The 17,844-nt window shown below is 37.6% G+C and overlaps 1 protein-coding gene across 2 annotated transcripts in view; it reads right to left on the bottom strand.

Moving 5' to 3' along the window:
- LOC105016100 (inactive dipeptidyl peptidase 10) overlaps positions 1 to 17,844 on the bottom strand; it is a 273,698-nt gene that overhangs the window by 14,416 nt on the left and 241,438 nt on the right. For both annotated transcript variants that reach the window (XM_020055120.3, XM_010879696.5), the window contains exons 9-23: positions 16,353 to 16,507; positions 14,760 to 14,857; positions 14,541 to 14,664; positions 13,572 to 13,610; positions 13,076 to 13,183; positions 12,067 to 12,158; positions 9,806 to 9,853; positions 9,442 to 9,563; positions 3,623 to 3,667; positions 1,959 to 2,057; positions 1,805 to 1,874; positions 1,491 to 1,685; positions 1,237 to 1,291; positions 941 to 1,040; positions 42 to 100 (exon numbers count right to left, since the gene is read on the bottom strand). In XM_020055120.3, the coding sequence (XP_019910679.1) occupies positions 42 to 100; positions 941 to 1,040; positions 1,237 to 1,291; positions 1,491 to 1,685; positions 1,805 to 1,874; positions 1,959 to 2,057; positions 3,623 to 3,667; positions 9,442 to 9,563; positions 9,806 to 9,853; positions 12,067 to 12,158; positions 13,076 to 13,183; positions 13,572 to 13,610; positions 14,541 to 14,664; positions 14,760 to 14,857; positions 16,353 to 16,507 (1,409 nt within the window). The remainder of the gene's footprint in view (positions 1 to 41; positions 101 to 940; positions 1,041 to 1,236; positions 1,292 to 1,490; positions 1,686 to 1,804; positions 1,875 to 1,958; positions 2,058 to 3,622; positions 3,668 to 9,441; positions 9,564 to 9,805; positions 9,854 to 12,066; positions 12,159 to 13,075; positions 13,184 to 13,571; positions 13,611 to 14,540; positions 14,665 to 14,759; positions 14,858 to 16,352; positions 16,508 to 17,844) is intronic.

Below are 17,844 nucleotides of genomic sequence, written 5' to 3'. Positions count from 1 at the left end.
AGATGGACGGACGAGTGCAAGGACGCGTTAAACTAACTTACCTGATATCTGCTGTCGTCCCTTAATGGCATGCCAAGGTACCTCTCAGAAAACGCTGATGCTGTATAAATAGAATGGGATACATTCTAAACAGGGCCCAGGCACAGAAAGTGCTTCAAATGCATTTACCAATGTACTTTTACCGATGTTACACAAATGTTATCTCTGTCATTCGGCATCCAAACTTCAAGTGTTTCCAATGTAGAAATGGCAGACATGGCACATACAGCACTGTATTTCGTGACATCAACTTGAGGAGTGAGATCTTCTGAAATAATTATTTATAATTCTACATTTGGATACTATGTGTGAGCCAGATATTTTAATGTAATGCTTTGATGTATGTCTAACAATTTAAATAATTTGCAGTTTTACTCATTATTAAAAGATGTAACTGTAACTTTCAAAAAAGACAATCTAAAAATGGTAACCCTTGTGAGCAACGATTACATGGGTTACCATTGAAGTGGTGCCACATGTAAGGAAATTCAAACGCAACTGTCAAACTTTCTTCCACTGGTCCCCTAACACCCACTCATCTACACATCCCTCTGATTTTGAATATTTGTCAGTGGCATGTTTGAAGATTGGCCTGTTAGATCAAATTGATCCTATGCAGGTCTATAACACCACATGTTTTCTGTTGGGTAATATATGAAAGAGTTTGCAGAGATATGAGATCAGAGCATGGAATCCCAGATGATAACAGTTGTCACCCAATTAAAACAAAACATTGAGAAGACTTTGAAAAAAACATCTTCATGGTTGAAAAGAACATGTAAAGACATTTTGGGGGTTCCTACATTAAACATTTTAAAGCAGACAAACAGACTAATGAAAGTGCTCATAAAAGGTTGTTCATGTTTGTCAACCAGTCCTTTATAAGCAAGCTTCTACTCACCATATAATTTCCAGTCTGTGACTGGGGACATTGCTACTGAACATTTGAACAAGCTGTCAGTTGATTTGAGCATCATTAAGGTAATGTAGGCCCCGTAACCCTGAAACATAAACAAACAAACAACAAAATGATGTTAACATGTTACTTACTAATAAACTTTCATCAAGACCTACTGTTCATCAAGAAGTTAGTTTAGCTGTTAAAAAATTAAGTTACATTTTAAATTAGATTTGTCAAAATTGACAAACTCCAGCTTGCATGCTAGAACGTAAGCGATTCTAGCAATGGAAACTTACCCTCCCAAATACTCCTATTCGTGTTCGATCAATGTATGGGAATGTCAACATGTACCTGAAATAAACAATATCGAGGAGAGGTCCTGGTTACAAAGCATGAAATCAAAACACAAAAGATCCCCAATGCATGAAATCGAAATAAAAAAAGTTCCAGTCCAGGCATAGTTTGCAGAGCTTACATAAAATGTATAGTCAAACATACAAGAATCAGTCATTAAAAACATATTATTGGATCGAAGGATAGAACTACATACTCTACTGCTGCGACCTGGTCCTGAACCTCCACTGTTCCTAAACGCTGGTGGACCTCATGTAGAACCCTCTGGCCTAGGAAACCACTCCCCCTGCCGTCCAGACGAGCCACAATGATGTTATCTGAGCTGACCAGAACCGAGTCCCAGTCCAGGACAAAACGGTCACTCACTGCTTGGCCACCAGGGGAGCCATCGCTGAAAGAGTAGATACATTGAGTTGAGAGAAACAGAGTTGACCCTTAAAGAATTATACAGCATGCCCTAATACTGACACTTTAATACCAGTGAGTTCTATTAAGAATTAAGATACGTACACAACCAAAAGCAGGCCGTAGTGACGCGACTCAGAAAAGTCTGGTGGGTAGGAGATCTTTAAAGGCAGATCTGAGAATTGAAAGCATTCATAATCAACATCATTATGCCAATAGATAAATAGACAGAAACTGCACACAAAATACTCTGGCTTACCAAAATGTTCCATCTGAATGGATCTGAAGTCTGTCATCTGAATCCTCTTGACCTTCAAAGCAGCCTTAAGTAAAGAGTTGTTCTCAAGAATGTAGTAATCTATGTAGAGGGACAATGTTGCATTAATTTTAGAACTGTTCAAAATGCATATCACATCTCCTAGCACACTAAGATGCAAGTGGAATTATATTATAACAATACATAAACACTTAAAATATTAAACCAATGGAAGGCGCTCTCCTCCAACTATATTGGTTCTTGGCCCACATGGAAGGCCTTTTAAAGGACACGTCCAGATCTTTTGAGAAATGTTAAGAATATTCTGAAAATATAATTTAATGGCTTTTATAGAATGGTAAGCATTATTAAATGAGGGCAGATAATGCGTATGTTGTTTGTTGTTTGAAAATCAGAATTCAATTACATTTAAATTATTATATATCACATTTTATTTAGGGTTTTCTCCCAATCCTCCCCCTTTTACCCCATGATTTACAAATATACTTACAACCCTGTCTCAACACTAACAGTCTCAAGTTATTATGCCTTTTTGTACACTGCATGTCAAAAAATTTGAATGATAAGAAAAACCTTTTGATGATCCCACCTGCAACTTGAACAAAGCTTGGCCAATATGCTTTGGTCCTAAAAATATTTATTGGATGAATGCAATGATCATCAAACCTTTTTGAAAGTAGCCAATTAAACTTTTTAAGTAATACTATGTGAAGATAGTGCCATTCCAGTTACTGCAGAAAACTTAAATGGATGATTGATTACCAATCGAGGGAAAGTTCATGAAAAGTTTAACAATTTCCATGATAACCAATTTCTGAATTGTCTGGCCCTCACAACAACTTTTTCATGGCTTATACCAGTGTTTCCCAATCCTGGTTGGGACCCAAATGGGTGCACGTTTTAGCTCTTGCCCTAGCACTCACACACCTGGTTCAAATGGTGCCCTAGCACTCACACACCTGGTTCAAATGGTGCCCAAGCACTCACACACCTGGTTCAAATGGTGCCCTAGCACTCACACACCTGGTTCAAATGGTGCCCTACCACTTACACACCTGGTTCAAATGGTGCCCTACCACTTACACACCTGGTTCAAATGGTGCCCTACCACTTACACACTTGATTGATGTAATCAACCTATCATCAAGTCTTTAATTTGAATCAGGTGTGTGAGTGCTAGGGCAAAAACTAAATTGTGCACCCTTTGGATCCCGACCAGTCAATCAATCAAGAATTGTTTTAGAAGAATCAAAACTAAATAGGAGTAATTATGATACCACCAAGGCCCTAAAGTTCTTAGCTGTGCAAGGTCTGTGCAAATAACACTTGGTAAATCGCTCGCCTTTTTCCAGTGCAGCTGATAACGTTCAAGTGAAAAATGTGTATGGATGTTCAGATGCTGTAAACAAAAATTATGAAATGAAGACAGCAGGGGATAATTTCACTTCTCACTAGTCAGGAAGGAAACAGCAAGACAGGAGCCAGTAAGACCAAACCTTCACTAACAAAGTGAGCAAGGACTGTTTTCACACTTTCAACACTTGTTGGGTTTTGGCAAAGTGCCAATGTTCTTAGTTATCTCGCTTACTCCTTTAAGCTGTTCATTACATGCCCATCAGTTGATGGAGATTAAGTGGATTTCTTACTGGCATTATTGAGGCTGTGTAAGATCACAGTGGGCACTCCGGGACCTGCAAGAAAAGAAAAAGGGCATCTTAAATGGTATCCTCAAATCCATTAAATATATACTATATACAAATGTGACTACTTAAACTCAATTCAGCAAAACAAAAGTTTTCCCTGAGCTATACATGTTAAAACATATAGACCTATCCAACGTACTTAGAATTTCAGTTTAGTTGATTAGAATCTGCAATAGCTATTAAACATGCAGCAGCTACTCTTTCTGAAGCCCCATTTATCCAATGCACAGAAATGTCTCATTATACATGGAAATCCTAAGATTTGAGAATTCACTAAATTAACAGGATTTTTCAAAATAATGCATGCAACATATATGCATGTTTCCATTGGGACACTAGAGACATTCTATTCTGTGCATGTGAAAGCATTAAAACCGAGCTTCGCAAATGCCCTTCATTAAAGCAGAAATTCTACTATTCTGCGTAAAAGAAAATAAAAAAATATAGAATTTACAGTTGTGTGGCAATAATCCTTCAATCTTCAAGACTTTTTCCAAACTCAACCCGCCTCTTACAAATTACACTTTGACTACTTGAGTTGAATGTTTTGAAGCACTACTTCAGTTTTTTTGGTTTCTACTACTTATAAGGTACCCTTTGGAATTGTTGGGCCCCTCATTGAGCAAAAAAGGCTACACTGAATTTTCAAACCTTTAACTTCTCTCATATTTTGAGTGTATAATCAAGCTGATACTACTTTCTAGGCCTGAAAAAAAAAAAAACATAGAATGAGCCATGAAAAATAAACTATTAAGTACTGTATCAACACAAAGCTTGTAACACAAATCATACATGCTAAAAAGAAAAAGGTTCTTAGAGTATCCTTTACATTGAAACTGTGGGGTAACCTGTATATGCTCTCCAAGAAAAAAATGACAAAGTGTATTGTAAAGAACTATTCATGCCTGTTACACAAAGAATCATATGAACAACATACTTGCTCAAAAATCTACCCCACAATGTTCTTTTGGTACTATTCCAAGTACTGTAAGTACTGATAGTACTTGGAATAGTCATAAACATTTTGCAATTGCTAGCAAGACTGAAAATGAACTTTGCACTGCCAATGCTACAGTGGGGAGAACAAGAATGTGATACACTGCCGATTTTGCAGGTTTTCCCATTTACAAAGAATGTAGAAGTCTGTAATTGTTATCATAGGTACTCTTCAACTGTGAGTGACAGAATCTAAAACTAAAATCCAGAAATTCACATTGTATGATTTTTAAGTAATAGTAGTCAGCTGGTATTCTCTCGATAATGGAGTGGCCCGTCACCGATCAAACCTTATTGATCTGTTGTTGGAGTAGCTTGACCGTATGATATGTAAGAAGTGCCCATCAAGCCAATCCAACTTGTGCTTCGAGAAGCATGGGGAGAAAAATCTTTAAATTATCTCAACAAATTGACAACTAAAATGACAAAGGTCTGTAAGGCTGTAATTGCTGCAAATTGAGAATTCTTTGATGAAAGCAAGGTTTGAAGGACACAATTCCATTAAAAGTAATTATTTCTTACCTTGTCAATGACTACATTTCCCATTCATTTTGCTATATTTTCTATTCAAATGAATTTCATAAATATATATTAGTGCTGTCAAAGCTAACACATTAACACAAGTGATTAATTGATTATAAGCCTCAGAACCAGCATTTACCGGTGCTTGACTTGAGTGGAAGCTGTCATTTACTGTTTTGCAACAGCATACTGGTAATGTTATTGGTATTTGACTTGCACCCCAAATCTCTCTCCATCAACACAGTAAATGACAAGCAAAGCAGTTCCTCCCCTAACTCTGACCCTGTTCCAACCAATCTAAAACAACCACTAAAACATAATATAATAGCCAAATCAAAAAAACTGCTGACATGCTGTGCATACATTACAGATTTCTCCTAATTAACAGAAGTGTCAAAAGTACAAAGTAAAAGTATGCCACTGGGTTTGGCTATGTTCACCGCTTTAATGAAGTATCTAATTAAGATTTCAGTAACCAGGTGAAGAGAGTTCAAAACTAACCAGTGATCAATTAAATAAAAAGGAAGAGTATAAATGATCAATAAAAGTCACTGGTTAGTTATGAACTCTGTTTACCTTGTCATTTAGCTCTTCCTCATGAAATTCCCAAAACTGGTGAACACAGCTGAGTACTTTTACTTTGTACTTTTCACACCTCTGCAAATTAATATTTGTGGACAAACATCTCTAGCCACTTTGCCTACCGTATGCCTTTCCATATTTTCCTACAATATGCATTTGGTTGAATTTGGGAATCATATCATTCATACATCAGTGTTTGGTTGTGGCCAACTATCCCACAGAAAAGTTATTGTTTGCAGGCTCCTACATAACCACTTCTCCTGAATCCCTAGTTGAGTTGCCAGTGTGTTTTGGGTCATTTTCCAGTTGCAATGTGATGTGCTGGTGTCAATTTATTGTATATTGGTAGCCAATATGCTTCTCTACATCTCTGAATTCATTCTACTGCTGCCATCATTCATTACATCATCAATAAAGATGAGTGAGCCTGTTCCAGAGGCAGCCATTCATGCCCATGCCATGACACCTGCTCCACCGTGCTTCACATATGAGGTGGTATGCTTTAGATCAACTTTTTTCTAAACCTTTGCCATCCCATTACTTTGAGGAATGGTCACCGTTGCCCATAAACCTCAGTTCCAAAACTATACTGACTGATCTCTGTAGTTTTTAGCAATTTCCTAATCTGGCCTTTTCTGTTTTTGGTGCTGATCAGAGCTTTGCACCTTGCAGTGTAGCCTTTGTAATTCTGGTCAAGATAAGTTAAGATAACGGTACTTTCACCCCAGAGTTGTTGGAGGTTGTTGGTGATTTCACTGAAACTTTCTCTTTCACAGCTCTGGTAATTTTTCTGTTATCAACTGCTATTGTTTTCTATGGCTGACCAGATCATTGCGGTTGCTGAAGATACCAGTGGTTTATTTCTTTTTCAGGACATTCTAAAGTGTTGATCTGCCTTTTTGTTTACATATATAGAGTTTGCTTAAGCAGTCTCGAACCCACTTGCTGATAATAGTGGTCAAGAAATCGTAAAATTTATCAAATAGCATATACCACCATCCAACGGTATTTGTTATACATGTCAACAGTGGTTTGGTTTAATTGAAATCTATGATACAAGTGCATGCGTGCCAAAATATATTTTCCTTTGCTAATGCTACTAATGTAAACAAAATCTAAAAACTATTAGCTTACATTACCACCTTAAAAATGTTTACACATTTTTATTTTAGTGAGTTGATTAAGAACTAATTATTTGCAACACCCTCCTGGGAGGAATGTTTTAGTGGCAAGGAGGATCAGAGGATTAGAACCAGAGACATTTCTGACGCTAGTCAGATGCCCTATCCATTTGCACCCCCAAGTTATAAAGAAGACAATTTATGATTGATAAAAGTACATTCAATAAAAATTATAATAAAATGATATAATGTAATGCACATTGTTTGTTTGTGTCTTGCTCTCACTGAGCAGGGACACATAGACCGAGAAACTTGGAGACAATGGAGAATTAGCTCTGGGAGAGAATTAAGATGTGGCCAGTCCCTGGAGAGTGCAAGAGGGGTGTACACCTTGTGCAGAATCTTCTAGAGGCACCTGGCAGGGCAACCCCACCTAATCGCATCTGCATTGAATAATGGTTGATTCAGATGGCGTGAACCCAAGGGAGAAGAGAGAGACTGAACTGTGGCTTGTAGGATGTGATGTTTTTCCCTATATCTCTTTTACAGACATTTAAAAAGAAGTCCCGCCAAACTTCACAACTGCTCTCCTATGCAGTGAAATTTTGTAAATCCTGGATCTCTATTACAATTCAAATTATTCACTCAAGTTCAGTTAATATTGTGCTGTTGCTTGGTAAGAGAGACCCAAATGTTATCACTCTGAGTCAAATAGAAATAAATAATAATAGACAAAAACATGTGCCTTTCATAGCTCCACCATGTGTTTGATATTAATTATTTCACATATGTTGAGTCTGCAGCATATGTACAACATATTTGTAAAATAAAAATGTTCATTACTAAGTTATATACATTTGTGGCAGTCAACAAACATTTGACTATTTGCCATTTCATTTAAAGTACACATGTGGAAAATATTGCATAGAGCATACTTTCTTTCAAGTGGTGTATATATCCCAATTTTACTGACAGAGGAATTTGTTTTTCACAAAAACAAAAAATAGAGGATCATCTTTAATCAAGGATTTTTTGGTTCCAATTTTTTCCATGTAAGAACAGGGACCAATGTTCTAAAATACATGTTTTGGGCTAAACAATAAAGCAAGCTTTCATATTCCCCTAGCTGCTGTCAGAAGCACTTTAACAACGGTCACCTCCTCTTCTTTACCTGTCAGTGGTTAAAGGTCATTCAAACTGCCACTAATATCCAGGTTCTGTCGAATTAAGTCAATTCTATTCAGCACCCGTTGGAACAGACCCAATCTGAGGTTAATACAATTTAGATACGGCCCAACCCTCCACAAATCACTACTAAAACACCTAAAAGACCTGTTCACTCATACTAGCACCTGAATTCGAATAATGCTAGACAAGGTAATGATGATTCAAAAGCCAAACACATTTGCCAGGAATGGTAAACTTAAAAATTAGGCCTTCAAAGCCAATGACTGATCAATGAAGACAGAGCTTTCTTTAGTTTCCAGCACTTAAGGCAAGTTTTATCATTCTGAAGATGGGCTTTTTCAAAAGAATCTTTTTTTTCTTCAAGTTAATAAGTTTGAATTCAAAATGATGCTACATTAAACTCTCAAGGAGTGCTGGCTTTCAAGCATTGTGTGAACTCAGCTGAAGAAAAGGGATGCTGTTACGGCAAATGTATCACACAGAGTTTCTAATCCACGTACCTGCTCTGCTGTGGTAATGATATCCATTGTGTTTAATGAAGGGAATTAACTCACTTTAATATTCTAGATGAGAACAATGGTCGTAACAAACTGTGTGGTTCTACTAAATTTAGCCATCTCACTTCACATTGTAAGTTTATTGTGCTTATACACTAGACAACAGGATGGCACATTTTCTGTACAAACTCATGGTACAGAAGTCAAACGCAGCCTAGCATAGTGTACAACATCTGGTTGAATCCGACCTAAACAATAAACAACCACAGAGGCAATTTATTCCTTTATTGGGCTACGCATGGTATGATAACAACACCTAAAGCAATTATACACAATAGAGCGGCTAATTGTTTTAATTTTATACTCCTTATTTGGAATTGTTTGATAGTCTCCCTCCTCACTAAATGTTCAATAATGACATATTGCCAAAGGCAAACCCCTGACATCTGTCAAATGGGTTGTGGCTCGAGGGCCCAGTAAAACAACATGGTTGACTGAATCGAAACTATATAGTAAATCACAACATTATCTCAAATGTAATTGAACTAAATTAATCTCAGATGTTGTTTGTTTATGAAGTAACTCTAACACAAACTGAATTCCAAGACCTGGCCCTAATAAGAGAAATATTAACATATTTGCATGCTCTGGTTCACTAAACTGTCCCAACATGTTTATGTTTTTAACAAAGAAAGATGAGATGTTGAATATTAGCCTTTAGAATTATTAGCTGCTTGTGTTAACATTTACCTTGGCTGACATACTTTTCATGTTTGCTTGCTAGTGCTTTCTTGGCACTTGAGAGAACTGCTATCCAACAGACGTTCTAAAATAGCATTTAGCTTAGCTAGCTTACCTTTACAGTGCAGGATGATGTTCTGATTACTGGGGCTTATTTCAGCATTGAAGAACAGACAGTGGGCCTTATTAAGCTCACATGTCAGACAGCGTCGAGGGAACAACCCCACTGTCTTCACACTGAAAAGAGATGAGACAGAAAATAAGGCGACCATGAGCAGGCTAAAAGACTATCCAGTACCAGTATTATTTGCTGTGTGCCCACTAATAGCAGATATTCTTGATATTTATATTCGCCCAAACCTCAGATGTTTCCTATAGTTATGGAATGTTATTCACAACAGAGGTTAGAGGCGTTGAAGGACTAAAGCAAAGCGGAGGTGTCAAAAATAAGATTTATGAAAGTCTGCTAAATAAGTCACCTGAAAAGCTGTCTTCTTCGTGGTGAGCCTTCAGTGCTGAGAAAATATCTGTTTTGAAGAAACAAACAAGTTAATTGGGTCTCAAAAAAACTGGTGGCCTTTGCTAACAAGGTTATGGCATAAATACCCTATCAAGCTGAGGTTTGTCTCTGCAATATGTCATATTTAAATGAGAAATAAATATGATACTTTCAAATAAGCTGCAATATAAAGAAAATTTATGTAAATTTAATTCAGTCCTCAGGCAATATGCGTCATGTTTATTGGTGTCAAGTTCTGAAGAAGAAAATCTGCATATCAAGCTACAATAACATGCTAATACAATAATTCACAGTTTCACACTCAATGTTCTGGGTTTTATGAAACAAAAACACTATATGATGTGTTCTAGCCCGCAAACAGGAGACGTCCAAAGAAGATTTGGCGATGTTCCTGTCAGGTCCCTTGAATAGTTTAGGTTAGATGTTATCACCAAGTCTTCAAGGGAATATAGTATGATGGCCCCAAGGGAACAATCTCTAGGGACCTTTCTGTAGTTCCTTGTAAGTTCTTGAGCTGTCATTCGAGACCATTCCAAAATGTTTTTAGAGGGTCCTCAGAACAGTAACTTTGCTACTCAAACATACTTGGAGAAATTCCCAGGGAACAAAACTTTTAAGGGACCATGAAAAATTATCCTGAAAAAGTCCTAGAAATTAGCCAGGGGATGCCCATGGGACCTAACAATCAAAACTTTCAGGGGACCCTGAGAAAACTTTTTTTAAACATTCTTACAACTTATTTTTGACAATTTTATTTCAAATAAACCTGGCACCACGACTCTTGCAAGCATCTACAACATTTGTAGCTCTTTCCAAACATGTACATGTGGTAAAATATATACAGTGCCTTGCAAAAGTTGACTTTGAATTATGCTGTTATTGCAGTAAAATCTCAGTCTACCAAAAATGAATGTGTATGGGTTCAATACTTTCAAGCGACCTGTTTAATTTCTATTTTTAAATATTCTTCTCGAAATAAAACAGTGTCAGTTCACAATAATCAATTCTGACTGTCAGTGTTTTCAAATAAAATATCAAACAGAACAAAATGTTTCTGTACCATTTGTAAGTCATAACTATTTGAGAATTGGACAAGGGTCTATATGTGATCAGTAAACTAAACCCAGCAAACAAAGGACATCCTCAGGATGTACAATGGACAATGACACAACCACCACCCAGGAATGCCCTTTTTGCAAGGTGGTTGCTGCATATGTAAGTGATAGTTTTGTTTAAAGAAACAATATGAATCAATTACAGAATCAACAAACCATTATTATAAACCTAACGTTCAAAATTTGGGCCACTTAGACATTTCTTTGTTTTTGAAAGAGAAGCACATTTTTGTGTCCATTAAAATCTCCGGGATGCTGGCCTTCAAGACAGAGTTTTTCCTCTGTCCAGTGTATGTGTTCTTTCCTTATCTAAATCTTTTCTTTTTATTGGCCAATCTGAGATATATTTTTCTTCACTGTTGACTTTTTCTTCACTGTTGACATTGAAACTGGTGTTTTGCAAATAATTTTTAATGAAGCTGCCAGTTGAGGACCTGTGAGGCATCTCTTTCTCAGACTAGACACTCCAACATATTTTTCCTCTTGCTCAGTTGTGCACCAGGGACTCCCACTCTTCTTTCTATTTTGGTTTAAGCCAGTTTACGCTGTTCTGTGAAAAGCCTTCATTTCTCAGAACAAGAAATGACTGACGAGTTTCAGAAGAAAGTTCTTTGTTTCTGGCCATTTGAGCCTGTAATAAAACCTACATTTGATGATGCTGAAGATACTCTAGATACTAATCAAAAGAAGGCCAGTTTAATTGCTGCTTAAATCCTCTCACCAGTTTTCAGCTGTGCTAAAATTATCACACAAGGGCTTTCTAATGATCAGTTAGCCTTTTAAAATGATCAACTTGGATTAGCAAACACAAGGTGCCATTGGGACACAGGAGTGATGGTTGTTGATAATGGGCGCCTGAACGCCTATATAGATATTCCATTGAAAATCAGCTGATTCCAGCTACAATAGTCATTTACAACATCAACAATGTCTACAGTGTATTTCTGATTAATTTGATGTTATTATAATAGACAAAAAAATTGCTTTTCCTTCAAAAACAAGGACCTTGCTAACTGACCCCAAATTTTTGAATGGTAGTGTGTCTTTTTCAAGCCTTTACATATAGCACTCATCATACGATTCCCAACTGTCTAGTGACACTTACATGATGTCGATGTTCTCATCATAGGCCAGAATCTTAGTTACTTCCCAGTTCCCTGATGTTAGATGGCGAACTTCATTTTGATCTGCTCTGAACTGGATGCAGAATGTAGAACAGAAATAGGACATAATAATAATGATTGATCTTAAACATTTGAACAAAAAAAAACTTTTTTTATGGAATGATGACATCCCAACCCCCAGAAAGTGGACAATTTGTTGCTTATGTTGCCTCTTTCATATGGAATGTTGAATGAATGTTGGCGACTATTTACATACAGACAGGTGTCAAACTAAAGGAAAAACCACCATATAGTTCCTCAGTAAGGTGTTGGGTCATAACAAGCCGCCGGAACAGATTCAATGTGCCTTGGCATAGATTTTACAAGGCTCCAGATCTCTACTGGAGGGATGGAACAAGACTATTCCAAAATAAATTCCCTCCTATGGTGTTTGGAAAGCACTATCTAAAATGATGGTCCAAAATGCCCCATAGATGTTCAATTGGGTTGAGATCTTGGTGACTGCTGAGGCTATAGCATATTATTCACATTATTTTCATATTCATCAAACCATTCAGTGACCCCTGTGGAAGGGGGCATTGTCACCCTGGAAGAGACCCAATTATGAACCCTCTTTCAAAGTCAATTAAATCCTCCCCTCTCGAAATCTTAATCCAAAACCAAGGTCAATTGGGTCTGCTCTGCATTTTTATACATGCCAAGGAGCATGACAGGATGTTAATTGCTTAATGTTATCATGCAGTACATCTGTATGGAAGCACCTGCTTTTCTTATGTTGCTCCACTCCTTTATTCAGGTTTTTCCTTTTATTTGTCTCCCATCTGTATGTAAAAGCATAGTAGCCACAAGAGAGATAATGCTCATTACTTCAGTTACACAACACAGACACCAAATGTGCTGTCGTCACCAAACATTTAGAGTTGTAACCATGGTGAAACAAGTGACCCTTGCTAATGCAGTAACCATAGCGACATATACTGTACTTAGTACCTGTGTGGTGAACATGGCAATGTGATGGAACTCTCCACGCCCTCCCTGCTTGACGGGCACCGTAAGGAAGAATCTGCTGCCGTCCCTGGAGAATACGGGTTCCTGGTTCTGTGGAAAAACAACAGCACACACATTTCAGTTCTGAGTGGTATATACATTTTTTGTCATTCAGCAGACACTTTTAAACACTTGTAGGTGCAATTAAGGTGAACTCTCTCAATTACAGAACGATATGTTGATTATTTTTTACTCAAGGGTACATTGTAGCAACCTTACAGTTAATGGTTGGATGCTCTAACCATTAGGCTATCTGCCAGCACTACAGTACATTACATGATCAGAGATTGTGTGAAATACTCTAGTAATGTACACGTCTTGGTATTATAGGCCACTTCCAATGAGTGGACAGTAAATCTGTTCAGTTAGACTGGATGTGATTGTGATTTTCATACATTTGACCATGGCTGACTTTACATGAGCAATGTGGATGTTTTACCTGCTTTGAAAGCCAGAGGTCTGAGGTCTCCTCATGCCTCTGAAATAGAAAGGCCAAAATGTTAACAGTTAATATTATGTCCTATTTTATGATACATTGCATATTATAACCCAGCCCACTTCAGAAAACCTGAATAGCTGTGGAGCCTGTTTGGAATTAACAATCCCGCAAATAGAGCCAATTCCCATTTTTCCTTTTCTTTAAAATGCCAGTGGGGAAATTTGGAATCTGTGCTCTTTTCATTTAAAGCCCATTGCAGACAAGGACAAAAGCTCTGGCACTGAAGTTGGACTCAGGCCCAGCCGGAGAAGGTTTTTGGCTGGAGCGCCTGTTTGTTTGTCCTCTTGCCGTCTGTGAGGCCTGACCCTGGAACAGTCAAACTGGAACATTTCCCATAGACTGCCACGCTTCCCTAACAGGGGACTGACAGCAGTTATGCTCTGTTTCAGATACTGCTTATTAAAACACTGAACAATCAGTGCCATCAAAACAAGTAATAGGTAGCCTTTTTTATTTAGTTAATTAAACTGCTTCTATGAGACAATTGTTTTATAAAGGCCTCCCAGTCAAAAGATCGAGTAATTCATCTGATTCATTGTGTGTGCTTACACATTTCACAAGATAATAATATTTAAAGTGATTGGTAAACAGAACAAAAGGAACACATTAACATACACACTTTCATAAGCACCCTTTAGCATTCATATTTTAAAAAGCTCACCAAACAACACAGCAGGTGTTCAGCCTGTACTGTTAACCATTGGGAAAAAAACAGCACTGCCCGATTAAGCATTTGAGTCAATGATCCCATTCCCTGTGGTACACAACAATAATAAAAGCCAATGCATCATCCTCTCTCCGCACACTGATCCAATAACTGAATGACCCCCCCACCTCCCTCACTGGGAGTGCAATCTAGAGTCTCAACATGACCAAGCCCCCTCACTCTCTACCCAGCATGCATCTCACCTTAACGCATGCCCCCGTGGTGGTGTCACACACAGTCAAGATGGACACATTCTGAGCACGGTTCATCCACCTGACTGTCGTCTTGGTTTTACTGATCCACTTCACCATGGTTACATAGTGCTCCCTGCAAGAAAGAAACAGCAATCATTGTTAACGTCTTCCATTGCCCTTTAAAAAGTACCAAATTGTGTTTGAATACTCTCAGGTGGTGTAACACACCTTAGTTTCAAGCTATCAGGCGGTGTCAGCTCCTGTGTGTGTGTTGGCCCATACAGATTCACCATGTACAACTTCACTGTGGGGTTGGGTTGGCCTGCCTAAAAACAGTCAGTGCCTTAGTTGAAGAAAAACACCACGCAGTATCAAACCTTATCAAAAACAAATTCAAAATATCCCTGCTGTTGAATGATAAGGATAAACACATTATAATCAGTATGCCACCACCCTGACAAGGAATAATAATGACATCATTTGAACTTATTTCATCTAATGGTTAAGACTATTTAAACGACTTTGAAATAAAATGAGATAAATCTTTGTTCACGCAGCCCTGTATACAGGATGTTTCCCAAGTTACCATATTTAAAATGAGAACCACAAAGGTCCGGCTCGAACAATTGATCAAGACAAGAAATGAAGCCTTTCTTAGCCTCTATTAAGACTGAATAGTCTGTTTCATAGGCTACAGCACTGTAATGTATTGATGTTTTTTAATGCTAATGCTCCCTGATAGAGGAGCGAGGATATATTTCCGTTCAGTGTGGCACCAACTGCTGCCACTCAACCCCATAAACTATATGCCGAGCTCTAAATGTTGTCACCCATGGTATAGGTTCTGACACTTCTAGTTTACCCGTGGGCCAATATTATTTGGCCGGATCGGTCTCACACGGGGGCCGCAGTGCTGCCCTGCGAGAGACAGACAAAGATCAGGATGAGGGATTGCTTATATGTCTGCTCTTTTGTAATTATCACAGTAGAAAGATTGGAGGTGGAGGGGTTGTTGCCTTAAATGGAACAATTGCTTTATAGTGCACAACTTTTGACCAGGGTCTCTGTGTAATAGCATGCATGTTAGGACATCCCCTGGGTTTGTGGAAAACAGACATCTGCTGGGGAGTTTTAGTTTAAGCTGGGGGGTTTTAGTTTAAAAAGGAGTTTAAACCTGCTGGGGAGTTTTAGTTTATAAAAGGAGTTTAAATCTGCTGGGGAGTTTAAAAAAGGTAAAGAGGTCAGTGGAACTGAACTCATACAACGGACATGTCATAGAAACACGTGAGAAAAACATGGTTTGAAAGATCACTTCATTACCTCCCATGCAAAATTAGACTAAAATATTTACATCATACACTAAGTTGAGGTAAAAGCAGATGGTGATGCTTGTGTCATTGTCAAACCCAATCCACTGCATTTCAGCTAGCAAGAAAATTTTGTTTATTTAAAACAAGGTATGGGTAGCAGCCAAAGAGGTTATAAACAGTAACAATGTAGTGTTTGTGAGTAGACGAGGATTTATGTATGCATGTATGTACGTGTGAGTTGCTTGTTATCTATAAACAAGGATACGTGTGGACCGTTAGTGGGGGCAAAGTCTAGTGGGACTCCATACACATTTTTAGTATACACACCTAAATGCACTTTCGAAAATGTCTAGAAATTCTGACTAGATTGTCTGTGGTTACAATTAAATGATGAGTTGACATACAGTACATTCATAGTTAATCTTACTACAACCTCAGAATTCACTGGGCTATCTTTGGCTCCAAATTAAATAATCCCTTCAGAGTTCCTGTACAATGTCCCTATCCTTACTTTAGGATAAGGGTACTGCCTTCCCTTGGGGTATGAGGCCCCAGTGAAGCGAGGAATGGCCATACTGGGAACCAATGTATTATTGAGGACCAGGAAGGCCAACCTCTCTCCATCCGGGGACCACCAGTGGGTCACATGGGATTGAAGAATCTCCTCTGGGGAAAGACAAAAAGAACTTCAGATTACACATCTCTGCAAACATATTTAATTAAGTATTACCCAAAAATATGACCAAGTGTGTGGTAATTTGGTTTCAATGAATACATGGAAACATATTAACATATTCTGTTTACATTTCAGTCAGGTCATATCACTGCACTGTTCCATATGAGGCACTGAAGTTCTACACTAGCGACAGCTTAAGCCACAGTTTTCAAGTGTCACAATTATTGGCACTTTTGCATGTAATACTCTGTGCATTAATCAGAGAGCACATAGGGATAGACAAAGATGGACAGAAAAGGAGAGATGAGAGGGACCACTGCAAATGGCCACCAGACTATCAGCAGCTGATCTCTCTTCAAACCATCAATATATGCTAAATTCAGCTGCACAGCAAATAACAATTGCAAACCATCATTTGCGGTCTTATTTCAAGCATTCTGATAGCTGATGTTAGTTTTACGTTTGTTCTACTTCCTACAAAAGACTTTTGAGATACAGCAGATTTGCCCTGGGGTGGGTATTATCGTATTTTAATGAGCAGACAAAGCGAAATGTATCTAGTTATCCATTACGTTATTGAAATATTTCCTAGTTCAACTTCACATATTGACTGAACCAATTTACCTGACACAGTAGAAAATTATGTTCATGTCATTTAATTTGTTTCCAGTTGATATTATCTAGTCCAAAAAAAGCTTCAGGTATGGTCTCTTATCAAGATCAAGGGTAATATTTCCCAAGTTAATCAGTACAATAAAGATTATAAAGACCTCTATGACGATTTGTTTTAGTCAAATTAAAATGTAAGTACTTTATATTATTTCAAATGACATATGACATTCAAAATGAAGCTTTGGAATGAATATTTTGCCACAGTCTCTATATTCCAAAAAGCCCATACTCCAAAAAGCGTTTTTACATGAATCGGTTCTAAGACTTCTTATGTTCCTAAAATGTATAATACATGTACAGTGCCTTGCACTAGAATTCAAACCTCTGACCATTTCATTCATATTACTGAATTATAAATGGTTTATTGAAATTTAGTTTGAAAAAAAGTTTGTTATTTATTTAAAAACATTGACACTCAAAATAAATGTTTGTATGTTGACATTGGTTTTATGTTGGGAAATAGTGGTAAAAATGTTTTAACACCTGTGCTCAAAAAAACTTAAGGTTTACACAGATTAAAGAAATTGCCCTAATGAAGTCACATTACCTTACCATTGTCCTCCACCTGTGAAAAAGTGCTGTCACATTTTCTGGTTAAAAACTCTATTGTTGGTGGATCAATGGACAGGCTGTGAATCCGAAGGAAAATTAAGAA

Source organism: Esox lucius, chromosome 16, assembly GCF_011004845.1.
Source record: "Esox lucius isolate fEsoLuc1 chromosome 16, fEsoLuc1.pri, whole genome shotgun sequence".
In the NCBI taxonomy this organism is placed as follows: Eukaryota; Metazoa; Chordata; class Actinopteri; order Esociformes; family Esocidae; genus Esox; species Esox lucius.
Note: the sequence above shows the minus strand (reverse complement) of the source record. Positions and strands in the feature narration are given on the sequence as shown.